At 38.0% G+C, this 27,992-nt stretch overlaps 1 protein-coding gene across 6 annotated transcripts in view; it reads right to left on the bottom strand.

The window, feature by feature from the left end:
- The window catches only part of CD3H18orf25 (chromosome D3 C18orf25 homolog), an 84,441-nt gene that overhangs the window by 44,543 nt on the left and 11,906 nt on the right, over positions 1 to 27,992 (bottom strand). For all 6 annotated transcript variants that reach the window (XM_023241957.2, XM_023241956.2, XM_023241954.2 and 3 more), the window contains exon 2: positions 1,750 to 2,534. In XM_023241957.2, coding sequence (XP_023097725.1) covers positions 1,750 to 2,464 — 715 coding nt within the window. In that variant the 5' untranslated portion in view covers positions 2,465 to 2,534. The remainder of the gene's footprint in view (positions 1 to 1,749; positions 2,535 to 27,992) is intronic.

The raw sequence follows: 27,992 nt of genomic DNA, 5'->3' as shown, positions 1-27,992 counted from the left end.
CAAAAGAAATTAAATCATAGATTCAGATAATTTACTTTGGTGTTTTGGTTTGCATACACTTCAGAATAGACAAGAAACAGACTGGTGTTTTAAAGTTTTACACACTGGTGAAAGCAGTCATTAACCAAGGAAGTTTGGATAATATACACAAAGCATACCTAATCTACGTAAGCCAAACAGGGGGAGTGCCCATAAAGACATTTCTCATGCCACTTCCATAACTGGATCTATTGTCAAAAAGAATTCTGTTCACCTGCCTTCTTTTCCCTTTCCATAAGGAGGTAAAATATTGGTGTGGTACCTAAAACTCTGTTCGGTGAGTGAAATTAAGCACTGTATTGAAGATTCATTATGATCTTAATTAATAGATTAGAACACAGGACATGAGAATGCATGAATAAACAATTTTACAGGTGTTAATCAAGCTTTCTTAAACGCATTATTAAATGTAAAACTGAAATATACCTAGAACCTGCCGGAGAACAACCCCAAAATCTGCTCTCTCATGCTTTCAACTGATGAACGTCAATTAAATCCCCTCCCCAGCAATTTTAACACAGAGAACTACCAAAGGAATTCAACAGATATTAAAACAGTAAGCATTTCTAATTGTTAAAAACTCATATTTAATGTACTATAAGGATGAGACTTTTATTATGAGATGAACACCTATAAAATCATTGTTACTGAGTTTATAGAAGTTTGGTTGGCTATAGGTTTAATTAACCAATATGATTTTTCTTGAAATATTCTTTGTATTATCAGCAATATGCTGTCTTCATGTGTAGAAACAAACATTCCAGAAAACTAGGAGGAAAAAACAATCACCCATAAAATTTTAAAAACCAAAACCTCCCCCTCTTTAATGTAGCAATAAACAATGCTGTCATTATCTATTAAATGCCATGTAGTTTATAAAATGTTCCTAATCATAAGAGTCTCTTCAATAATGAGAATTCGCCAATTAAGAACTGCTCAGACTTCGTCTTTCTTCCACCTTGAACTCTCAAGACTGCCTTTGTAGTACACAGTACCAAATATGGTAATATGGAGAAAACAGGTATGTCAAACATGTAATAAATTACAGACGCTTACACCAATAAGAGCTAGAATAAACAGATTTCTGACAAACTTCTTAAAGCTTGGGGGATAAAGGGGGGAATTCTGCAAAAAGCATTCTTTTCAATGCAAGTGACAACTTAGAATAGAAAAATGTGCCACAAGGATAATATCTTATCATGCGCTGAACTGGAGGGAAACGCCTAAAACTACGGTTTTTGGAGGAACAGTTATTAGAAAACTTTAACGGAGGATAGAACGTGTTATTTCAGACACCATAAGCTCGAGTACAGTGGCTATATAATAAAGCAAGGTGCCTATTCCTGAGGAGGATTTACTTAGTAATAATGCTGATCAGTAAGTATTAAATCTAAGCAGTGCTAAAAAGGCAATGATGGGAGTTCAGATAATGGGTTACAGAGAAAGGAAATTTCATTACTTAAAAATAATCTTGTCCCTATTATTAACCATTCAAATATTTTTTTTTTTTTTTGCTGATGTGCAAAAGTGCACTGGAAACCTCAGAACAGGTTTTTAAACTGGCCATGTCTTGTTAATACACTGCAGTCTTCAAATTTACACAGAGCTGCAGGTCTCCTGGATTTTTTCAAGTGTCACTCATCTAACTCGGCCTGACAGCTTAGAAATGCCATCGGTTGCTCTACAGTCAGTTTAAAAAACATCCTCTACCTGGTATCTCTGCAGTGATTGTCTTGCTGCTCCCTGAAACCTCTTCATCATCATCTGATGAGCTCGTGCTTGAGTCACAAGTCAGGTCACTATCACTGGTACTACTGTCCTGCAATAGGTTATATTTCTTCCGCGCAGCAGCCTCCCTTTTCTGTCTCAGTAGCCTGATTCTCTCCTTGTGCTTTTGGCTCCGATGACCTTTAACCTTGGCGACTCGGCCATTCTGTTTATCACTGGATTGCCGGTTTTTCTTGGCAGCCATAGTAGATGTTTCACTTTCAGATCGGGACCGCCGAGATTTGCGCCCAACAGTGGCACCAGACACTCCAGAAGGGTCTCCTTCCACTGCTGTTTCTGCCTGGGAGGGCTCATTCTCTTCTGCAGAAGACAAGGTATCTGAATCAGCCAGGTGACCACTAGAGGAAGGGGAAAGCATGCAGTGATTAGAGGAGTCACTCTCATAAACTCGGCCAGTTGTTGGCTTGTCACTCTCTGTGGATGCTAACTGAGACTCAGAAGAGTCCCTTCTCAGTTCCATCAACAAGCAGGGCATTGAAGAAAGAACTGTAGAATCCACTACCCCATCTTTCTGAACTTGAGATTCCAGTTCTACAGATCCATCTTCCTCCTTAGCTGTCTCTTGTTCAGATGGTTTCGGTGGGACTTCAGACTCAATGAGTTCTTCGACTTTTCCCACTGCCTCCTCCATCTTCATTTCAGACTTTCAAGTTCAATCATGAAGCAGAGTCTAGCAAACTAGGTCAAAGACGCAACAGGAAAGCAACCTGTACAAAAACACACAAAATCAATAAACAGAAATAGTAGATTATTTAATGAATACCTTTCTAAATGGGTAGCAAAAATTACCATCACCCAGGCCTTTAAAATATATGTTTATCTACCTGATTAAGTCAAATTCAAAGGACTTATTAGTATTACCAAAACACTAGCATACACAATTACTAATAATGGCATGATATTAATCCTTAATTACTGAACTTGCAAGCCCAGCACAAGCATCCAAAGATTTTCAACTTTAAAACCTTATTTAAAATGGTCCAAAAAGGGAGCCTCAAAACTCTGATAGTTAAATATGTACGTTCTGACTTAAACATAAAGGAAAAAGAATGCTTCAAAAAAAAATCTGGGAACGAGATTTTTCAAAAGTCTCAGAAACAAGTTAACTATACTCAATAATTTTATACTCAAATCCTCAAAGAGAAGAAGCTACAGTGGAGTAACATCAAATGTACACTTGTGTTTAAAAATTTTTTTGAACATTTATTTATTTTTGAAAGACAGAGACAGAGCATGAGTGAGGGGGGGGGGGGGGGGGGTGGTGGCGTGCAGAGAGAGAGAGAAGGAGACACAGAATCTGAAGCAGGCTCCAGGCTCTGAGCAAGCTGTCAGCACAGAGCCTGATGCGGGGCTTGAACTCACAAATTGTGAGATCATGACCTGAGCCAAAGTCGGATGCTCAACCGACTGAACCACCCAGGTGCCCCCAAATGTACACTTGTGTTTAAAAAAATCTTCAACCACATGCATTTGGCAAATGAGCACCCAAAGTAACTCTGCACCAAACCTATTTGCTATTCCTCTCAGGAAGAGTTGCTCTACAGGGGTATTAAGATGCCAGGCCTGGAATGCCTGGGTGGCTAAGTTAGCTAAGTGTCCAACTCCTGATTTCAGCTCAGGTCGTGATCTCACGGTTTGTGGAATCGAGCCCTGTGTCATGCTCCATACTGGAAGTGTGATTCTCTCTCCTTTGGATTCTCTCTCTCTCTGCCCCCCTCCCTGGATTGCACTGTCTCTCTTCTCACTCAAAATAAATAAACTTAAAAAAAAAAAAAAAATGCCAGGCCTGATGATACTGTTTCCTCATGGTCCTTCCTAGTTCCCACATGCCTCTCATCAGGCTGAATGTGAGCCTAGTGTTTCAACATGCTTTATTTCATAAACAATAGCCACTAAATACAGATCAACTACTTTGTGAACCTAGTGCACTCTAGTCTATGAATGACTTAAGGGGTTGAAGAGAAAACACCCTACATACATTTTCCACCTTTATATACTAACTTTAGAACCTAACATCCTTCCCCCATTGAATGTGCTACAACTCCACTAACTCATGGAGACACAGGACATAATCTTTAACGGCAAGATTTGTGACCTATACAGTCTTCATTAACTGGTGGTTTGGTTTTAAAAGGATGATGCTAAGAATGTACAAGGCAAGTAAATACCTCACTCTGTACATGTGATGTTATAGAAAGCAGTTACCATGATGTCCCACTGGTAACAGACACAAATACTAAGCTACATGTACTCATCAGGAGCTGTAAGACAGCTCTGCTGCTTCACTCCATCAAGTTACTTGACAGTTCAACATATGGTAGACAGCAACTAGAAGATACTTGGAAAATCCTTTTTTTAATCTAACATGCCAAGGCTGCTTTTTCCCTTACCATAAACATGAACAATCTGTATTACTATCTTTTGTTTTTCATGGTCTTGTTCTCAGCTGCTGATAAAACAGACATTCTGATGAAGATTCCTCAACATATTCAAGAAAACCAGAACATTCACGGCCACTGGAAACATTAATTTAAAACAATCTCATATGCAGCCTATTTCATAAGCATATTTGCATCATTACTAATTTTTTGAGTTAAATAAAAATGTAAGCATAAATGTTGTTCCTGACACCATTCCAAAAGGAATGCAACACCTCTGAAAGCCAACAGAGGGAGTAAAAGTTAAACCAGAAAACTGCCAGTGTCATAACTAAAGCATGCTGGCAATATAACAGGAAATAAAATATTCATACATATGAAATACCCCATATATGAGGAATAAGCCAAGATTTTTCTAGCGAAATAAAAACGAGAGTTGATTCTTCTGCATAGAATGAAGTTAATATTTCTGGAATAAAAAATTTTCTTATAGCTGAAATATTTGAGAAACATACTCAAGTGAAATTAATGTCAGCCATAAAGCACAAGAATCAAAAGTCTCTAATTTTTGAAAGCAGAAGGTACTGGACCTTTTAAAGTATATAACATCAGGTTGAAAAGTAAATATGGGGGCGCCTAGGTGGCTTGGTCGGTTGAGTGTCTGACTTCAGCTCGGGTCATGATTTCGCTGTTTGTGAGTTCAAGCCCCACATCGGGCTCTGTGCTGTCAGCTTGGAGCCTGCAGCCTGCCCCGGATTCTGTCTCCTTCTCTCTCTGCCCCTCCCCAACTTGTGCTCTGTCTCTCTCTGTCTCTCAAAAATAAATACATGTAAAAAATTTTTTTAAAAAATTAAATACGTTAACATGACCATAAAAATCTGGTTTCTTCAGTAGTGTAGGTAAGACAAATAAATCTAAACTGCTTTTCTTTGTAGGAAAACATAACATTATCAGTATTTTCAATATGACAAATCAATCAAATGATTATCTTTCATTTCAAGATCTTTATATCTAAGAGTTAATTGAAATTTACAATACACCAGTCAGAATAGCTAAAAATTAACAACTCAGGCAACAACAGACGTTGGCGAGGATGCAGAAAAAGAGGATCTCTTTTGCACTGTGGTGGGAATGCAACTGGTGCAGCCACTCTGGAAAACAGTATGGAGGTTCCTCAAAAAGTTAAAAATAGAACTACCTACAACCCAGCAATTGCACTACTATGTATATATCCAAGGGATACAGGCGTGCTGTTTCGAAGGGTCACGTGCACCCCAATGTTTATAGCAGGCTATTGACAATAGCCAAAGTATGGAAAGAACCCAAATGTCCATATGTATGTGTGTGTTTATACACACACACACAATGCACACACACACAATGGAGTATTACACAGCAATCAAAAAGAATGAAATCTTGCCATTTGCAACGTGGATGGAACTAAAGAGCATTACGCTAAATGAAACAAGTCAGAGAAATGTATGATTTCCCTCATATGTGGAATTTAAGATACAAAACAGATGAACATAAGGGAAGGGGAGCAAAAATAATATAAAAACAGGGAGGGGGACAAAACAAGAGACTCTTAAATACAGAAAATAAACTGAGGGTTGCTGGAGGGGTTGTGGGAGGGTGGAGAGGCTAAATGAGTAAGGGGCATTAAGGAAGACACTGTTTTGGGATGAGCACTGGGTGTTATACATAGGGGATGAATCACTGGAATCTACTCCTGAAAATATTATTGCACTATATGCTAACTAACTTGTATGAAAGAAAAGAAAAGAAAAGAAAAGAAAAGGAAAGGAAAGGAAAGGAAAGGAAAGGAAAGGAAAGGAAAGGAAAGGAAAGGAAGAAAGAAAGAAAGAAAGAAAGAAAGAAAGAAAGAAAGAAAGAAAGAAAGAAAGAAAGAAAGAAAGAAAGAAAGAGCTTTTACTGCCTAAAAAAGCAATTTTAATCACAAACACTAGCATCATTAATAGGACACCAGTTAGCTCACAGTGGTATGTCCATACGATGTGGCCATGAAGGATGCAAAGGTTCTTTAATACACTAATATAAGCAATTTTCAATACATAATGTTAAATGAACAAAAAAGGTACATTATACCATTTGTGTAAACAAAGAACAAAATTATATTTTTATGTGAGTTTGTCTGTAAATGTACAGAATCTCTGGGAGGATACTTAAGAAAATGGTAACACCAGCTACTCTGGCAAGGAAAGAGAGCAAATGAGGGGAACAGGAGTCAAAAGACCTTTCTACTGCACGAAGTCTTTACCTCTTGAATTTACTATCGTATACAAGTTATTATCTATTCAAAAATCCACTCTAACATAAAAGTCTACTGAAGAGTTTTCTGAAGAAAAGGGGACTTGTGCCTTTTCTGCTCATGACACCAACTACTTAACTGTTCGGGTCAAATTTAGTCCGTGAAGTGTAATAGTTGCCCCCTGCAGTGGAATTTTGTTATAATTCATAAAACACAAGGAAAAAAGTCACAGAAAGTGAAAACAGAAGTTCTGACAAAACTCCCTGCATTAGAATAAAAATGAAGTACTCTAAACACAGGGGGAAAAGATGTCATATGTATAGAAAATAATAATCTTCCCAAAGAACCAGAGTATTTACTGCATGTTGTTTTTGGTCAGGGAAAATATATGTATTTTCCTGACAGAGGTAGTCAAAAGTAGCTGGCAGCAGAAATGATAAAACTATCAAATGATAGCTGCATCTTATAAATGGGATAAAAGGCTCTCAACCACCTGATTTAACATTCAGTGAATTTACAATGATGTATTAAATAAACAACAGAGAGCGTTTATTTAGTTATTTTTATTTCTTTTCCACCATGCTGTTCTAATCTCCACTCTAAAGGTGGTCCCCTTCTACCTGGATATTATAGTTAATCCCCCCTCGTCTCCCTAGAGCCCTTGTTGATTATTCTTCAGCATTCATTAACCTCTCACTCAAATGAGATAACTCAAATGGATTATCCAACCATCCATCCACTCATTCATTTGAAAAAAATCTTCCTCCTACTTAACCTCCTCAATCTCACATCTCCTCCTCCAATTACCATTCTCTTCTTTCATGGCCAACCTCATTAAAAGAGTTGTCTAAATTCCCTCCAATTTCTTTACTTCTCATACTCCTCCAACCCAATCCCATCTGACACCTGCTTTTATCATACCTGAAGAACAGTTCTTATTAAGGTCATTAATGATCCTCATAACTTTAAATCCAACAAACATAGCTTGGCCCTCATCTTACTTAATGTCTAAGCAGCATTCTATATCCACTCCCTCTCCCCCTTAAACTAATGTTTTTCTGTAGCTTCCAGGCTTCCTTCTTCTGATTGCTCCTTCTCAGCCTACTTTATAGACTTAACTTCCTCTACCAAACCTCAGGCATTAGTCCAAGGGTAGATCCTTTTCACACCCATCAAAGTAATCTTTTCTACCAATCTTTCCAATACCATCCCTATACTAGTAATTCTGTCTCTCCATCTCAGCTCTTTTCCAAGCTCTATACCAGTCTACACAAATAGCCACCTGACATCTGCATTTAGATTTCATAAAGGCCAAACTACAATCTTTTCATGCCCAAAACCAAATTACCCATCTCTGAACTACCCCCTCTCTGCTTCTTCTCTAGCTTTCCCTTGTTCAGTAAAAAAAAGCATCACTGCTTACTTCAGTTACTCGTATCAAAAACCTGAGGGTTATCCTTGACAATGCCTTCTCCTTTACTTATTGCATCCCATTATTCACTAATTCCCATTGGTCCTACCTCCTTATATTTCCAGCCTACTATTTTCTATCTCCACTGTCAATCAACTTAAACACAACCTCCATTATTTATTTTTCCATGGAACCACTGACAATCATCTCCTCTTTCCATATTCAGTCTTGCTCCTGGACCACCAACCTGAGCTCCATACAGCAGGCAGAACAATATTTTTGCAAGGCAAATATGACATGTTTATATGAGAAATTTTTCTTTTTTAGATTCCACATAAAGTATTTTTTTTTAATGTCTTACAAGGTTGGAATGGGGCGACGAACAAGAGGAGAGTATCAAGGCAACCTGAGTTTTATGGGAGTTCTCTCACCCCTTTATAAAGGATTATATGCAATTATTTTAAAAACCTGGGTTCTGGACAATCAAAATGCAGCATGTATTAGTCCTGCGTTCATTAAGAAACTAAGATGACAAAAGAGGAGGACAGGAAAGAGAGTTAAACCACGGAAAGGAAGCAATATACTGCCCCTCTAAGACAGAGAAGAGTAAAGTATTAAGAAAAAGGAGTGGAAATAACAAAGTATAAGGCTAAATGAGGCTACTATGAACATCTGGAGGAGTTTCTTTCATACTAGACCTCATTCTTGGTCAGCAAAACTTAATACAAGGTGAAATAGCAGGTTTTGAAATTTGTGAAAATGGAAAAGGGTTCAAACTTTTGCTACAGAAAATCTGAGGAGAATAAAAATGCTAAGCACAGTAATTTGCACAGTGTCAAAAAGAATAATTCGCAATACTACTTACTCAATTCCCACACTATGTAGGGACCGCTAACACAAACTTAAGAGATGGGGGTAGGAGGGCAGTGTGTGATTGCTCTTCCCTGCTCAAAACCTCTGCCCACCATCTCCAGTTTCATCTTGGGTCACTCACACCCTAGCTCCCTCTAGCTACAAAGAATGTTAGACGAACAGTTTGTTGTGTTTTTTTTTCCTCTTTTCTTTTTTTTATTTTCAGATCTCAGACCTTTTACTTATTTTGTGCCAGCCCTCTTGCTGGCTACTCTTCACATATATCAGAGTAAGTATCACTTCCTTGGGGTTGCCTTTGGTACCTATTAATAGGATCCCTGTTATATACAGATCATAAGCCTATTTTCTTTCATAGTATTTTGCATAATTGTCGTTAACTTTATTTAATGTCCATCTACCATATAAAGGGACTTATATAAATTTAAAGAAATAAAAAAATTATATAAATGAAAAATTACATAACCCTCAGCTGACTTATCTCTATGATTAATACGTAAAATAGACCTTAAGGCAAAAATTATTGTCAAGACAAAAGGTGTCATTCTAATTTTCATAGCCCAGTGATAAACAGAATGGGAATCTGTGGAAGTTCTTTCTGACCACAACAAGGCAGTAGAAACCAAGGTCATTGTTAAAAGGGAAGACCAATGAGGTGGTGTAGAGGTTGATCACAGGGCCAGGTGTGAAAAAGTAGTGAGGAAGTGAAGACACTAGGGAAATACAGTGTAGGATTTCCAGGCAATAACAAGGGCCCACTTCAAGGGCTGGAGTATGAATTTCAAGTGAGACTGGCACATGTGGTTATGTTTTTCTCCTCTGAAGTTCAGCTACGTAAGTCCAAGCACAGAAGAGGAAGAAATTTAACCAGAATTCTAGTTTCACCAAGCAAGCAGAACAGTACAAGAAAGAAACAAGAGTGCATGCAAGGAAATGATTGTAATTATCACATCCAGAAGGTACAGGGCAGTGAAAATGTCCAATGGAATGGACATCCCAGTGGAGTTAAGGATGGAAGGGTTACATTTATTGGTAACTGCCAAGATCTAAAATAGTGCTATACTAAAAATGTTGTTCTTTAAGGACTATCTTATAGAAATTAAGAGTAATTGACTAGAAACTTTGAGCCATTTGATACTGTCATGACAACCAAACAGCATTTCAATTTCCTAGTAGTTAGCTGACCGTATTTTACAAAACAAAAATCTACCAATTTGGATTGGAAATAAAAATACACTGGTCCAGGGGCGTCTGGGTGGCTCAGTCAATTAAGCATGTGACTCTTGATTGTGACTCAGGTCATGATCTCAAAGTTTCATGGGTTTGGGGCCCCGTGTGGGACTCTGCACTGACCACGTAGAGCTTGCTTGGGATTCTCCCCTTCTCTCTGCCCCTCCTCTGCATCCTCTCTGTCTCTCTCAAAATAAATAAATCAACTTAAAAAAAAAAAATACAATGGTCCTTCACAACAGATAGTTTGAGAAACATTGGTTAAAGTATGACTGTGGAAATAAGTGGCTAAGGTAGAGAACAAAATCATTACAGGTGAGTTCACAGAACTGAGTGGGCAGTGTCAGAAGGATCATCTGTGTATACTGAAATCACCAAGAATTAACAGTAATAATGGACAAAATGACACTAAGCAAGGAACAAAAATCATCACAGCATAACAGGTCAGTGGTCAAAAGATGACAGCAATTATGTGAAAAGTGGCAATGAGGAACAAGGAAATCCAAGGCAGAGGATAAGGACTGCAGGAGGAAAAAAGCACAGCCACTCCCTTGCAAGGTAAAGCAGTGCCCTCAGTGGAAAGCCATGTTGCTATTAGTGCAAGAAGGTAAAGGGGAAGTTCAGAGAGGAAGTTAAGAATATTGGTGATTGTGCTGATGATGAACTAAAGTAGAACTGAGCTGGAGAAGGAGGGGAAGGAAAAGAACAGGGACTGCGTGGTGCTTTCTGAAGATTAGACTGCAGGAAATAAGGGGTGACTTAGGAGTTTGGAGCTTCCTGTGGTAACATTTGTGAAACAAAAAACCTATGTCAAGTACGTACTCAGATGTTTTCTTTTTCATTCTATACATTGAAAAAATTTAGTGTTGGTCATGACTCAGTCAACTGATTTCACAACCCGGTAGGTGGTGACCTAAAACTTGAAAAACACTGTCTAGAGAAACACATGGGTCACAGCAGCTCTGTTTCTGAGATAGACAAAACAAAAACAAAACATCTACTAACAAACAGTGGAATGGAAAAATAAATTGTGGTACATTCTACATTGTGGTACAATAAAGGAGCATATAGCAGTGGAAACAAAAGACTACATCAACATGCATAAAACAATAAAAACGATAGTAAGCAAAAAAAAAAAAAAAGGCAAGCTAACTGCAAAAAAAAACCTGTGTCATTCAATGTATATAAAGTCCAAACTAAGACAAAATAAAACTACTTTAAAAAGCAAAAGAATGGTTACCAAAATGTCAGGATAGTGGTTACTATTAGGATAGTTCTTCAGGAACTGAAGAAGAGGGGACAGATTATGAGTATGCAGGGTTTCGTAAGTATTGGTAGGGCAGGACTTCTGGCTACGAGCAAGGGATGGGGTCAGCAAAACTCCCCAAAATGTAATTATAAGGCATGACAAAATTAATCAAAACCACCATTTCAGAGCTCTAGGAATCTGTCAAAAGTATACACAAAACATACTGATGTTTAAAAACCTGCAAGATTTTTATTAAGAATAGTGGGGGTCTGTGGTGTTCCTTGCCTGGGGCTGCTCCCATTCCTCCCCCAAGTCCATGGAGCTCAATAGGTTCAGCCTACCTCCATGCAGCAGGCCAAGAGGATGTGAGGGTCAGCTTTTGCACTTACAAAGAGGCCTCACTCGATCTGGAACGGCTAGCCACACCTACGTCCCAAGGGCATTATAGGGGCAAGTGACAATCTCAGCAAGCAAGCAGGGAGGCCAAGGGTTCCACTAGCCTGAGGATGTGATCATGAATGGGTCAAGCATATTCTTGGCTGAGGCTTCAGGATTATGCAGAGAAAATGCCAAACGGCCCAAGAGAGTAAAAAAAAGAAAAAAAAAAAAAGAAAAAAAAAAAAAAGCCAGCAGACTTGAAAATGGCCTGAACTTTAAAATGCTCTCATCCATCCATGTACAGATCCATCAATACAGAACAAGAATCCTTATTGGTGGGAGGTATTTGAGCAAAATTTCTGTACAAGTACTGGCTGATTAGTAAACCGTGTTGGAAAGGACAAGAGCAACCATTAGCCAGGTTTAAAATTTAAAATAGGAAAAATAAAAAATAAAAAACTGAGCAGAGACATAAGCAACAACACACTGCAGGAGAGACAGATTTCAGATTTACCCATTACCTAAACAAAAAAAGAGCAACACGTTCAAAGGGAAAAATAGTAAGAATCCAAATATATTTGGATATATTTGCAATATATTATCTAAAATGTCCACTTTTCAAGAAAAAATTAAGAGACCTTTAAAAAATAGGAAATGTGACTCATACACAGAAGATAAAGGCAGTCACTAGAAAAACAAGTGTCCTCAGATGGGCTTCACAAAGATTTCAAAAGAACTATTTTAAATATGTTCAAAGTACTAAAGAAAGATACGATTTAAAAATTAAAGTATAGGGGCGCCTGGGTGGCGCAGTCGGTTAAGCGTCGACTTCAGCCAGGTCACGATCTCGCGGTCCGTGAGTTCCAGCCCTGCGTCAGGCTCTGGGCTGATGGCTCGGAGCCTGGAGCCTGTTTCGGATTCTGTGTCTCCCTCTCTCTCTGCCCCTCCCCCATTCATGCTCTGTCTCTCTCTGTCCCAAAAATAAATTAAAAAAACGTTGAAAAAAAAAAATTAAAGTATAGCAACAATGAATGAACAAGTAGATAATCTCAATAAGGAAACAAATTATCAAGAGAACCAAATGGACATTCTCCACTTAAGAAATATAAAAATTGATGGGGCACCTGGTTGGCTCAGTCGGTTGAGCGTCTGACTGCAGCTCAGGTCATGATCTTGCAGTTCATTGAGCTCGAGCCCACATCGGGCTCTGTGCTGTCAGCTCAGAGCCTGGAGCCTGTTTCAGATTCTGTGTTTCCCTCTCTCTCTGCGCCTCCCCTGCTTGCGCTCTGTCTCTCAAAAATAAATAAAAACTTCAAAAAGAAAAAAAAAGAAATATAAAAATTGAAAAGAAATTTCACTACTAGGGCTCAACGACATGTTCAAGATGAAAGAATAGAGAAATCAGTGAACAAAATGATAAGAGAAACTGTGGAATCGGAAGAATAGAAAGAAAAAGAATGAAGAAAAATGACCAGGGCCTCTGAAACACAGGGACAATGTCAAGAATATCAACATGTGTGGGGTGCCTGGGTGGCTCAGCAGTTAAGCTTCCGACTCTTGGTTTCAGCTCAGGTCATGATCTCACGGTTTGTGGGTCTGAACCCCACATCAGGCTATGCGCTGACACTGCAGATGGAGCCTGCTTGGAATTATTCTCTCTCCTTCTCTCTCTGCCCCTCTCTCCGTCTCTCAAAATAAATAAACTTTTTAAAAAAGAAGAAGAAGAAAAAGAAACACTAGAGGCCAGAAAGTAGAATGACATTCAAAGTGCTGAGGGGAGGGACCGCCTGGGAGGGAGGCTCAGTAGGCTGAGTGTCCTTTCAGTTTGGCTCAGGTCCTGATCCTGGGGTTGTGGGACCAAGCCCCGTGTTGGGCTCCATGCTGATGTGGAGTCTGCTTGTCTCTCCCTCTGTGCTTCCCACTCCCTACTGCTGGAGCTCTCTCTCTAAAAGAAAAAAACAAACAAAAAAGAGAGAAAAAGAGCAAGAGGGAGAGAGAGACAGAGAGAAAAAGGAACAGAGAACAAAGTGCTGAGGAGAAAAACTAAGAATGCTATAACCAACAAAAATATTCTTTCAAAATGAAGACAAAAAGGGGCACCTGGTTAGGCAGTGTGTATAGAGCATGTGACTTTTTATCTTGGGGTCTTAAGTCTGAGCTCCACGTTGGGTGGAGAGACTACTTTAAAAACAAAAGAATTTTTTCAGGGGTGCCTGGGTGGCTCAGTCAGTTGAGCGTCCAACTTCGGCTCAGGTCATGATCTCGTGGTTCGTGAGTTCAAGCTCCGCATCGGGTTCTATGCTGACAGCTCGGTCTGGACCCTGCTTCGGAGTCTGTGTCTCCCTCTCTATCTGCCCCTCCCCCACTCACATTCTCTTTCTCTCTCTCTCTCTCTCTCTCTCTCTCTCTCTCTCTCTCTTTCTCTCTCAAAAATAAACATTAAAAAGATTTTTTTAAAAAAAGAAAAACAAAAGAATTTTTAAAAATGGGGGTGCCTGGCTGGCTCAGTTGGAAGAGTATGTGACTCCTGATCTCAGGGTCATAGGTTCAAGTCCCACATTGAATGTAGAGATTACTAAAAAAATAAATAAAATGAAGGGAAGAAAAAAAAAAAAACAAACAGGCACCTGGGTGGCAGAGTCAGTTAAGAGCTGGACTTTGCCTCAGGTCATGCTCTTGTAGTTCATGGGTTTGAGCCCTGCATCAGGCTCTCTGTCAGCACAGAGCCCGCTTCAAATCCTCTTTCTCTCTCAAAAATAAACATTTAAAAAAATAAAAATAAAAGATTTACGAAAGAAAGAAAGAAGAAAATTCCCAGATAAACAGACTAAGAAATTTCATTAGTAGCAGACCTGCTTTACAAGAAATAATAAAGGAAATTCTTTAAGCTAAAAGGAAAGAATTTGTGACTCAAATCCACAAAATGAAATGCAGACAACAAAAAATGCTAAATATGTATGTTAGCATAAAAGACGCTATAAATGATTCTTATTTCTTCTCTTAAAAAATAAAAGACTACACAGAGCAGTAATTATAACACTGCATTGCAAGGTTTACAATACACACAGCTGTTATAATATACAAAAGTAATACTATAAAAAGGAAGTAGGAGATGGAGCTTTTCCCTACTGGTGAAATGTTTCTATATTTTATTGAAATTAAATAAACACTAATTTGAAGACAACTGTGACAAATGAAGATACAGATGTAATCTCCATAGCAACCACTAAAATGAGTAATACACACACACATATGTATCTCCCAAGACAGTAAAGAAGGTACACAGTAACAACAATAAGACATTAGAAAATAAAATGGCAGGGGCGCCTGGGTGGCTCAGTTGGTTAAGTATCCGACTCTTGGTTTCAGCTCAGGTCATGATCTCACAGTTCATGAGTTCAAGACCCTCGTTGGGCTCTGTGCTGACAGCTCAGAGCCTACAGCCTGGAGCCTGCTTCGGATTCTGTGTCTCCCTCACTCCTTCTCTGCCTTCCCCACTTGCACTCAGTCTCTCTCTCTCAAAAATAAACAAACATTAAAAAAATTTTTAAATATTTAAAAAAATAAAACAGCAAATGTAAATCCAACTAAATTAAAAATTACATTAAATGTAAATGGCCTAAATGCTCCAATCAAAAGACAGAGATTATCAGAATAAATAAAGACCCAACTGTATATAGTCTAAGAAACATACCTTAGATTCAAAGATAAAACAGGTTGAGGGAAAATAATGGAAAAAGATATAGTATGCAGAGACCAACAACAGGAGAGCTAATGTTTATATAAACATGAGATAAAAATAGACTAAGACAAGAAATGTTACTAGAGACAAAAAGGGACATTTCATAATGATACAAAAGCTAATGTATCAGGAAAATATAAAAATCAAAATACTAACAAAATGGAAAGGAGAGAATTCAAAAGTTGCAGATTTCCAGTCCTCAACGGATAAAACTAGACAGAAAGTCAGCAAAAATTTAGAAGACTTGAACATTATCAACCAGTTCAACCCACAGGACAATATGGAACACTCCACTCCTTGGATAGTTATTGGCATTTGCAACTAGGTACAGGGTAACCCCAAACTAAGATATGGACTACTGGAAAGTAAAAAGAGAAACAACCAACTTTAATTTGAACTAGATTAATGCTTAGGAATATAGGTCTCAAAGGAAAAAAATAAAGAGATACAGATTTGGACATTATCCATACAAGAAGAGGTGGTAGATGAATGGTAGATGAATCAAATTAGAAAAAGCATAAAATAGAGGAGAGACTCTAAACAGACTTTTTAAAAAATGTAAATCTGTTGCTTTAGCATATAAACTGATAGGTAACAAATTATACTTGGACAAAAAAAGATATAAAAGCATTAATAAAACACACACATATAAGAAAGTCTTCCTTCTCACAATACATTTTTAGATGTTTAAGAACTTCCTGTGAACTTAGAATTGTGAGAATAGACAATGATTAACGGGGTCTTATCTAAGACCAACCACTATAGGAAACCCTCCTGAGAGTTTTGACATAGCAGAGTATACAAAATCATTAAACACTCAACATAGGAAAGGTTTGCCTTTTACACTGCTCGATTTTACTCCTTTTGGGCTACAATTACTAACCATCCTTTAACACCATTATAAAGACACAAAATGAATGAATGAATAAACTAAAACAGTATTGTTGTTCCTAATGTGACAAATGCAAACTGAAGTCATCTGCTGTTAGAAGTTTACTGTTGCTACAGGCACTTTTCCGTTGAAACCACAAGTTGACACAATCACAGCCCATTATGTGAAACTGCTCCTAGGCAAGATTTTCTCTACAGTCAAGGTAAAATGGGGCATTCTAATTGCTAGCATTCCTACATATCACCACCTTAGACCTGTAAGAAAAATAAGCAGCTAATGCCTCAAACATGATATATACCGATTAACCCATTAATTTACACTGCTTCCCCACACGAACAAGCCATATTATTAGATAATTCTTGAATTCCAACATTGCTCTCTTATATAAAACAATACTCTGCAGTAAATATGGCTACTTAGACACAAAAGCAACTTTAAAGATGGTCAACATTTTAATGACAAAATAACAATGCTCCTGATCACTAGAGTACAAGATACAATATTTCCTGTGGTCACAAAAAGTTAAAAAAAAAAAAAAAATCCTTACAGGCACCTGGGTGGCTCAGTTGGTTGAGTGTCCGACTTCTGACATCATGATCGCACAGTTCAAAAGTTCGAGCCCCGCATCGGGCTCTGTGCTGACAGCTCAGAGCCTGGAGCCTGCTTCGGATTCTGTGTCTCCCTCTCTCTTTCTGCCCCTCCCCCGCTTGCACTCTCTCTCTCAAAATAAATATTTTTTTAAAAATTTTTTTAAATCCTTACAAGTGATCCTATTTCCTTGCAATAATGTGGAACTGTTCCAAACAGGACGCCTTCTACTGTTCTGTCTAATCTAGCATCAAATACCAAGTAATAGGGCTTACACCAACCACCCTTGGGAGAACACTATGTTTCAAATAGAATTCATGACCTAATTTTTTCCCAAGATTTAGTCTACTTCGGTCTGTCATTTTGTTTAAATTTGATACTAAAAAAGTTCTCTCTGTATCTGTGACCATAAACCATTCAACATAAAAACAATCTATAAGAAACCCCAAAACCTTTCATATAAGTCTACTCTTATTTTCAATATTTAAATTCTTTACCTACTTCCTTCCTCACAAAAAATCTATACCCACAAAATTTCAAAGCTACTAAGTATTAAGACCACTAAAAAACACAAATTTGGGTTCCAAGTTTTCTGCTCTTTAATCAAAACAATCAGACTCTCTCCTCTTAAGTTTTTTTTTTCTTTTTTAATAAATATTGAAAATAGGGGCACATGGGTGGCTTAGTCAGTTAAGCATCTGACTTTGGCTTAGATGATGATCGCGCAGTTTGAGAGTTTGAGACCTACACAGGGCTCTCGGCTGTCAGTATAGAACTCATTTCGGATCCTCTTTCCCCCTCTCCCTATGTCCCCTCTCCTACTTGCAGTCTCCCTCAAAAAAAAAAAATTTTTTTTTTGAAAATTTTACCAAAGAAGTGTACACATTGTTAAGTATACAACTTGATGATTTTTACAAAATAAACATATCCATATAATGACCACATAGATAACAGAACACTCCCCAAATCCCAAAAGCCTCCTCCATGCCCTAATCATTACCTGCCCCTCCCCCAAAAGTAACCATCTTTTGGACCTTTATCACCACAGATCAAAGTTGTCTATTCTTAACTTTTAAGATGATATAAAGAAATAGGGGAATAGTCTGTATCCATAGTTTGGAAGACTCATTATTGTTGAGATGTCAATTTTTCCCAATCTGATCCAGATTCGATATATTCCCAATCAAAACCCCAAGCTATTTTGTAGATATCGACATACAGATTCCAAAGTTTATATGGAAAAGCAAAAGACCCAGAATAGTCAACACGGTACAGAAGGTTGAAGGACTGACATTACTGTTTCAAGACTCACTATAAAAGCTACGGTAATCAAGACAATGTCGTACGAGCCAAAAGGCAGACACACAAATAAATGGAACAGAATATAGAGAGCCCAGAACACATTTAACTAACCACTGATGAAAGAGCAATAAAAGCAATTCAATGGATAAATAATTCTATTGAACAAATGGTACTGGAACAACTGGACATTCACATGAAAAAAAAATCACCTAGGGGGTGGTGGTGGAATAAAAAAAAAAAAAAAAAAAATCACCTAGACACAGACCTTACACATTTCACAAAACTTAACTCAAAATGGATGAGAGACATAAAATGTAAAATGCAAAACTATAAAAATTCTAGTGGAAAACAGGAGAATATTTAAGTGAACTTAGGTTTGGCAATGAATTTTCATTTCTTTTAATGTTATTTTTTGAGAGAAAGGGAGAGTGTGAATCCCAAGCAAGCTCTGCCCTATCAGCACAGAGCCCCCTATGCAGGGCTCAATCTTACCAACTGTGAGATCATGACCCACCAAAATCAAGAGTCGCTTAACTGACTGAGCCACCTAAGTGCCTTTGGCAATAAAGTTTTTAAAATTTTTTTTAATGCTTTATTTTTGTTTTTGAGAGAGAGAAAGAGAGTGCGAGCAAGGGAGAGGCAGAGAGAGGGAGATACAGATTCCAAAGCAGGATCCAGGCTCCAAGCTGTCAGCACAGAGCCCGACACAGGGCTCGAACCCGTGAACCACCAGATCATAACCGGAGCCAAAGTCAGACACTCAACCAACTGAGCCACCCAGGCGCCCCTTGGCAATGAATTTTTAAATGTAATGCCCAAAGCACAACCCATGAAAGAAAAAATAGACTATTAAAATTAAAAATTTCTGCTCTGCAAAGACACTGTGAAGGGAACGAAATGTTTGAAAAGTATGTCCACGTCTCACTTTAAAAGAAACAAAAACAAAGGCACACATCTTCCTTGCTCTTTCACCTCAACTACCAAATTTTAGGATCCAACAGTATCTCTAATTCCTTTTTTTCCCAGTGTTTATTCATTTTTGAAAGAGAGAGAAAGAGCATGTGCACATGTGCGATTGGGAGAGAGGCAGGGGGGACAGAGGATCCAAAGTGAGCTCTACACTGATAGCAGAAACAGAAGAGAGCCCAATATAGGACTCGAACTCACAAACCACGAAATCATGACCCGAGCAGAAGTCAGGTGCTTAACTGACTGAGCCACTCAGTGCCTCAGCATCTCTAACTCCTTATCTTTCGCTGCTTAACCCAATGCAATCTAATCTGTTTCCATTATTCTACCTAAAGTTTGCTAAGACTACCTTTATCTCATGTTATTAAACCCAAGAGACATGTTTAGTCTTCATTCCTTACCTCTGAGCAGTATCTGATGCTGTTAACCATATTTCCTCCTTCTTGAAAATCCCTTTCCACAGACTTCTATACCATCACACTATTCTGGTTTTTCCTCCTTTCTCTCCAATTCAACCAACTTATATCTCCTTTGTTGACTCATTCTCATCTCTCTAAATGTAGTTATTTTTTTAAGAATTGTTTTCCCATTTAATCTGCCATGTTTCATCCCAGTGAAGTCTCAGCTCGCATAAGATCATTTAAGTACCAATTCATTAGGAATGGTTAAGACCATTGAGAGAAACCAGGATACATACAACCAAATATTCCATCATCTGTCAACTGGCTTGGTAAGGACTACTTCCAATGTGAGGTGCCAGAATGATGTTCTTCAACTTCAACAAAGAATTATCTTTGACAGGGGCTCTGGGCGCATCATGTCCAAAGTAGCCACTTTAATAACCTACGGGAAGAGTTTCCACCAGGTCATCTTGATTGAATAATTGACATATTCCAGTTTAAAGGATATGAATCAACCAGATGAAGAGGCACATGGGGAAAGTATGTGGAGCTTCCATGCTCTGTCCAGGCACACCACTCTCCCCAATCTCCCAGTGTTCACCAACCTGGAACTCCAAATTTAGTTCTTCATGGCCCAGAGTTGGGCCCTCTTTTCTCTTGTTGTAATTCAAGGTGGTATGATCAACACCCTTAGCTCCCAAATTCACAACTTTAGACCAAAGGGCTCTTCCAAAGATCTCCAAAAACCCAGTGATCAATCGCCTCCTTGACATTCTAGTTAAATTATCTTAAAGATACTGCAAATTTCGTGTTAAAAAAAAAAAAAAACCCAAACCTGCCTTTCCTCTAGCAAGCACTTAATGTGTAATTAATTCTGTATCATTATCAAATCCAAAAGGGATACCCCCAAATTCCATTTTAACACCACATCCTATCAATTTGGCCACCCAAATATCCTTCAGGCATTTTCATTTCCCTACTGCCTGGACTACTATAATAATCATAGTGGTCTCCTCATACCCACTCTTGATTGCTACAAATGCAACCAGAATTATTTTGTTTAAAAACTAAAATCTGATCTTGTTATATGTCTCTTCAAACTCTTCAAAATATTAAAACCATTTTTAAAAGAAAAACTAGGGCAGAGGATATTTAATTCAACTAATATGTATCAAATACCTATTATGTCAAGCAACGTGCTAGGTCTGGGCTTACAAAAATGAATAAATCACAGTACTCACACTGAGATATAATCAGAAACAAATCTGTGGCTTGAGAACCTACTATTTAAGTGTTTCAGAGCAGTTAAAGACAGTAAGCAGCTCACACAAATGAACTGGATGAATGTAACAAGTAGTGCAAAATTAAGGAAGTGCTACAGGAGAGGTATAAACAACTCCAGACATTCACCAGATCAGAACCAGAAAAACTATCTATGAAGAAGATAATAAAATATGGGTTTGGAAAGGTAAGAATGATTTTAATAAATGAAAGCAAGGATAAAATGGGCTACCACAGAATCTTAAAACTCTATACCAAGAGAGACATGAGAAAAAACATTAAAAGCAAGAAAGGTCAGAGGCACTGGACTCAAAACCCAAGATGGGATTTCAAAGTTTCATTTGAGATAACTTAAAATTGATTAGATTAATATGAAGAGGTCTATGTTAGCAAAGACAATAATCCTGCATAAATAAAACTGCTGTCAGTCACTTTTCATCAATGTTACTCTCAGCATTCATACAATATGGTAGTAACACTAATTCAATACAGTGGTAGCCATGAGATATGGTGATCCACACCTTTCCAACAAGAGAACAAAAGTTCCTAAGAACATCATTCCTGATGCAAGAAAAGAAAGTTAATTTGAAGCACCATGTATCCACTGACAAATTATTGATGTTCTCTAAGCCACAATTTCCTTGTTTCTAAAACTTCAGTCCTTGGCAGGACAAAATGAGTAACACATGCAAAGCACCTAGTACACAACTTCAAAGTCAAATTTCAAGAAACAGTATTTTTTTAAACCTTTCTATTCTCTCTTCTTCCTCTTCACTTCAAGTTCCTCACAGAACGAACATTGTAACATGTCTACGATGTTATCTGAATCCATTCATGTATTAGGCACGTATTTATTGAGTACTTGCGCCAGGCACTGGGAAATATGCAGTACTTCCCTGACAGTAAAGTCTAAGAAAGAGACAAATGAATAATCACACAACTGAATAATCACACAAACATGAAATTTACTACTGTGGTAAGTATGTCAGAGAGAAGATATATTGGCACCATAAAAAGAGAAAAAGAAAGAGGAATGTAACATAGCCAAAAGTAAATAGGAACCCACTATTACAAAGAGAGGAAGGAGACATAGATTTAAGTTGATTTGTACACTCTGGCTGCATCGTGGAGACAGGATGGAAAAGGAGACAAGTAAATGTCAGTAGAACAATTCAAAGGCAAGGTAAAAAAAAATTACAGTAGCTCTGGACTAATGGTTCTGGCAACAGAAAGATGTGGATGGATGGGAGATCATGGAGCAAACATGGAGTGAGAAAGGCACGTGTCAAGGGCAAGTCTTCGGTTTCTGGATTCTGCAACTAGACTGACAGTAGAACCAATCACTAAGAGAACATGAAAGGACCTGTGTAGTGAATGGAAGAGAAAAGGACATCAAGAGTTTGGTTTTAGGCTTATGGATTCTAAAGTGCCTTTGAGACATCCAAAGAAATGTCAGAGAAGCACTAGATATTTCATATTGAGGTCTAAGCTCAGCAGAGGTTGGGGAGGGATTTTCCTGCCAAGAATATTAAAGTATTCTTGGCACTCTTAAGATCAAATAAAACAATGAACTGGAAAAAACCTAATCTTTGACAATCGGCTACCATTTTCTCTATTTTTCTCTGTGTGCACCTCTCACTGTATGTGTAAGTAATGACATGAAGAAGAAAGAAAGCAGGGCGCCTGGGTGGCTCAGCTGGTTGGGCATCTGACTCTTGATTTTGGCTCATGTCATGATTCTAGGGTCGTGGGATTAAGCCTCACTTTGGGCTCTGCACAGAACATGGAGCCTGCTTGAGATTCTCTCTGACCCTCTCCTCAATTCACGCTTGCTCTTTCTTAAAATAAAAGAGAAAGAAAAGAAAAGAAAAGAGAAAAGAAAAGAGAAGAGAGAAGAGAGAAGAGAGAAGAGAGAAGAGAGAAGAGAGAAGAGAAGAGAAGAGAAGAGAAGAGAAGAGAAGAGAAGAGAAGAGAAGAAAAGAAAAGAAAAGAAAAGAAAAGAAAAGAAAAGAAAAGAAAAGAAAAGAAAAGAAAAAGAAATGCAGCAAAGTAGAGAAGAAAAAAATAATTTAGGTAGGAGTCAGGAACTTGGGTTCTAATCTTCATTCTGCCACTAACTGTATAACCTAGGATGAGTCTCAACCTTTGTTCTTCAGTTCCTAATCTGTAAAATTTAAAAAGGAGTAGGAAGTAGAAATACACATTCTGAAGGTTAAAAGAAACACGTGCATATATGAAACAACATAATGCTTTAAAAAGTCTAAAGCATAGGGGCACCTGGATGGCTCAGTTGATTGCGTGTCTGACTTCGGCTCAGGTCATGATCTCACGGTTCATGAGTTTGAGCCCTGTGTCAGGCTCTGGGCTAACAGCTCAGAGCTTGGAGCCTGCTTCAGATTCTGTGTCTCCCTCTCTCTCTGCCCCACCCCTGCTCACACTCTGTCTTTCTCGCTCTCAAAAATAAATAAACATTAAAAAGTCTAAAGCATAAACTGCCCAAGCACACTACTTAGACACTTCTCAATACATAGCATTTATGTAGGAAAGAAAAGTAGTTTTAGTAGTATTTTAGTGCTTATCTTACATTTTTGTAAAAATAACTACAAATTATCCAGCCTTTGGATGACTGCATGGAACTGTTTGATGCCCAAGGATACACTACATCTGTTCATATGTATAAAAACAGTAACACTATTAAAGTCAAGCACTCTTTAATCTCCAGAAAACTGCTAAGCATTTAAATGCATTAACCCACCCCCAACAACTCCATAAGGTAAATACTATTATTCTATTTTACAGATAGAAGCAAAATTAAGGAATTTGCACAAACTCACAAAGTTAATACTGGAGTCAGGATTTTCTCAGAAGCAACTCCAGAGTCCAAGTTCTTTATCAGTCATCATCACTCCACAGTACATCCCACCTAGCACTATATCTTAAAACAACGAGCCACTCAATAAATATTTGCTATTGACAACCCTCAATCCATCACTCTTAATTTATCATAAACAATTAGGTGATAGTTTTGCTAAACCATAAAGCGTAAGGGCTTTGGAGACAGAGAAACAGAGATTACACAGAGGAGTTAATACAGAGAATCTGTAGATTCTGAACCACTTAAATACAGTATTTAACTGGTGCTCCCTCCCCCCAAAAATGTTAGGATTAAGTAAAAGGAGAGCAAAGTGCCATGCAAAACCCAGAAAACTTACAGTAATATGACCTTTGTTTTTATCTGAAGCCTATGTGACTTTGGACAAGTCATGTAACCTCACTAAGCACATTTTTCAGCTACAAAATGATACTACAGTTAAGTACTAAACTAAGAATGTTATTTTGAGTATTAATTTCACTTACAATTTACTGATTGTAAACCAGTCAATGCTAGATTAACAATGGAGAAACATTTAATCTGCATTTTACTGTTTTTAAAATAGAACTATTCTTATCTTAGCCTAGGAGAAAAATCTCCTCTAACACTTGCCATCTTTTGAAAAGCTAATAATAAAACCCTTACAGGGGGAAACCACCTGGGGGGGGGGGGGGATAAATATTTGCTATAGATGACAGTAATAAAGTCAAGAAAAAGAATGCTTTCAATATTGTGTTTTCTGTCAAAAATGCTACAGGCTAGCTGCAAAAATTGGAAACGACCAAGACATCCTTCAGCAGGTGACCAAGTAAACTATGGTACATCCCAACAATGGAATATTATTCGGTACTAAAAAGAAATGGGCTATTAAGCCATGAAAAGACCTGAAGAAAACTTAAATGTATGTGACTAAGTAAAAGAAGCCAATCTGAAAAGGCTATATACTCTATAATTCAAACTATATGGCATTCTAGAAAAGGCAAAACTATACACACAGTAAAAAGATCAGTGGTTGCCAGAGGCTCAGAGGAAGGAAAGATGAACAGGTGGACCACAGAGGATGTTTAGGGCAGTGAAAACTACTCTGTGTGATACTACAATGGTGGATACACATTATGTGTCCAAAACCAGAAATTATACAACACCAAGAGTTAGCTCTAATGTTAACTATGGACTCTGGGTGATGATGTGTCAATGGAGGTCCCTCAGTTGTTAGAAATGTACCACCCTGATTAAGGATATTGATAACGGGGCAGACCAAGCATGTATGGGACCAAGGGGTACATGGAAAACTCTCTGTACTTTCCATTCAATTTTGCTGTGAACCTTAAACTACTTAAAAAAAAAAAAGTCTATTAAAATAAATTGCCAAAAAAAAAAAAAAAATTCATGGTTGTCAAAGAGGAATGGAGAAGGGGAAGGAATAGTAAGTGAAGCAAAGGAAATCTTTAGGGCGGTGAAACTATTCTGCTGGATACCACAATGACCAACAGGCATTAGGCATCTGTCAAAATCCACAGAACTGTTATTCTGTGTTATGGTATCTGTTTTTCAACACAAAAAGTGGGGCCTAACTAATGTAAACATGGACTTTAGTAATGTATCAATATTAGCTCATCAATTGTAACAAATGTACCACACTAGGGGTGCCTGGGTGGCTCAGTCGGTTGAGCGTCCGACTTCAGCTCAGGTCACGATCTCACGGTCTGTGAGTTCGAGCCCCGCGTCGGGCTCTGGGCTGATGGCTCAGAGCCTGGAGCCTGCTTCTGATTCTGTGTCTCCCTCTCTCTCTGTCCCTCCCCCATTCATGCTCTGTCTCTCTCTGTCTCAAAAATAAATAAAAACGTTAAAAAAAAAAAATTCAAATGTACCAAACTAATGCAAGATGTTATTCAACAGGAAACTGAAGAGGGGGTATGCAGGAATTCTGCACTTTCTGCTCAATTTTTTAGCAAATCTAAAACTACTCTGAAATATAAATTCTATTAATTTTTTCTAAATGCTGAGGAAACTGTTAGCTTGGAGCTGTTGGAAAACCAATTTTGCCCTCATAAAAGAAAAGTCTGGCTAAAAATGAAGCCCACAAAGAAAAGCAGTAGAAAGCCAGTATACAAAGAGAAAAATAGTGCCCAGATGATATCAAATGAGTTTCTAGCCCCAAATAGGCTAGAGGCCAGTTGTACCTTGGATTTATCAAAGTTAAATGAACCTATCAGATCTCATTTTTGCTTTCTAAAAATGCATGTGGTGCTACAGTACACATATGGTACAGTCATCTGCGTAAACATTATTGCAGGAGCTAGGGGTCACTGTATACAGAAAACAGATCTACTTGCAGACTTCATTGAAAAGTCAACACGAGAGCAATCTGCATTACCCTGCATTACCCTGGCCCTTGTATCTTGGCGTCCTAGTGCCTCCAAGCACTGCTACTAGTGACTATAGTCAATTTCAGACACAGCATAAAATTCGACCATGTAATTAGCCAAGACATCAATGTTTCAAAAAGGCTCAAGGAACATTTTAAAAAGAAATAATATGTAGGCAATTTCAACTGAAAAACCTACTAAAAGAGTGCTTCAGTCACTATTACTTTTAAAAAAGAAATTGATGAGGAATGCCTGAAGTGGCTCAGTCAGTTAAGCCTCCAAGTCTTCATTTAGGCTCAGGTCATGATCTCACAGTTTGTGGGATCAAGCCCTGCACTGGGCTCTGTGCTGACAGCTCAGAGCCTGCTTGGGATTCTCCCTTTCCCTCTCTCCCTGCCCCTCTCCCGTTGGTACACTTGCATGCTCTCTCTCTCAAAATAAACTTAAAAAAGGAAAGAAGAAGAAACTGATCAATGTTTTATTGCTTATCTGTAGACCCTTTACAAAGCTGTAATTTAAAAAGATACAAAGAATGAGTGGTCTGCCCACACTGACAACTTCCTAAACAATTCCATTTAGGTTTCCAGAACATTTTAATTATTTTTATTAATTATTGCTCATAGTTAACCTGAAATGTATAATCCTCATTTCTAAGAAAAGAATATGTAGGTCAATGGCCAAGATATATTTAGATAGAATCAGATAGATATATTTAGTAGAACAGTTTCTGAATTTCCAACCTGCTTCTTAACCTAAGACTAGACTGTGCTACCCAAGTAGCCTCCTTCAACCAAAATGAAAGTTCTGAACATCTGGATCTTTACAAAAGATAATTTAGGTTATATATTTTAAAAATAAGGCTTTCATACAGGCTCCTCAAAATAAGTTTTCCTAATGTATTTGAGGTTTAATATTTAAAATTTGGGGTTTCCCCACAAATATACAAGAATATATCTCCTGAGTGAATAAAAGTATATCTACGTTGTACACTGAAGAAGGTAAACAAGACTGCTCCTTGCTTAGACTTACAGTTTCTTTTACATACATTTCCTTACAATTAAAATAAAACTTTTTAGGCCTACGAGGCATGTACTGCTTTAGTCTCACTTCAGCATCATTTTGTTTCATTAGGATCCAGATTTTTCAACATGTAAATAAGATCTTTTCTGACTCAAGGGGTTCTGCATTTGCTGTTCCCACTACCAGGAAGCACGTTCCTTCACTCTTTTGAAGGCAGGATAGCTCCTGTATTTCAGGTCTCAATTCAAACTCACCTAAAAAAAGGCCTTCCATAAATATACTAAACACCTCTCACCCATACCCCATTATTCTCCATTTTTTAAAAGGGATCTAAAGTTACCTTGCTCATTTGTGTATTTATAGTTTATTTTCTGTCTGTTTCATAGAATACAAGAGGGCACAAGACTTGTCTCACTGTAGCATCTAGAAAAACACCCAACAGAGCAGACATTTAATATCTGTTGAACAACATATACTTATATTCAGTATTTATTAAGTAAAAGATATTTTGCTAGGGCCTGTAGATATAATGTTTAAAAAACAAGTTTCATTAAAATAAAATCTTGAGGACATTTTGCTTTTTCAAAAACTGACCATTTCAAAATCCTTTATTTTTAATAATTTCCCAACCACTTAAAAATTTTAAGGACAGAGGCACCTGGGTGGCTCAGTTACTTAAATGTCTGACTCTTGATTTCAGCTCAGAGTCAAGCTGGGTTCTGCACTGACAAAGCAGAGCCTGCTTGGGATTCTGTCTCCCTCTCTGCTCTCCCTCCCCCTGCTCACACACACTCTCTCAAAAATAAACATTTAAAAATAAATAAATAGGGGACGCCCGGGTGGCCCAGTCGATTAAGCATCCGACTTCAGCTCAGGGCATGAACTCACGGTTGGTGAGTTGGAGCCCCGCATCAGGCTCTGTGCTGAGAGCTCGGAGCCTGGAG

This window comes from Felis catus, chromosome D3, assembly GCF_018350175.1.
Source record: "Felis catus isolate Fca126 chromosome D3, F.catus_Fca126_mat1.0, whole genome shotgun sequence".
In the NCBI taxonomy this organism is placed as follows: domain Eukaryota; kingdom Metazoa; phylum Chordata; class Mammalia; order Carnivora; family Felidae; genus Felis; species Felis catus.
This window is presented reverse-complemented; position numbering and strand designations above follow the sequence as displayed.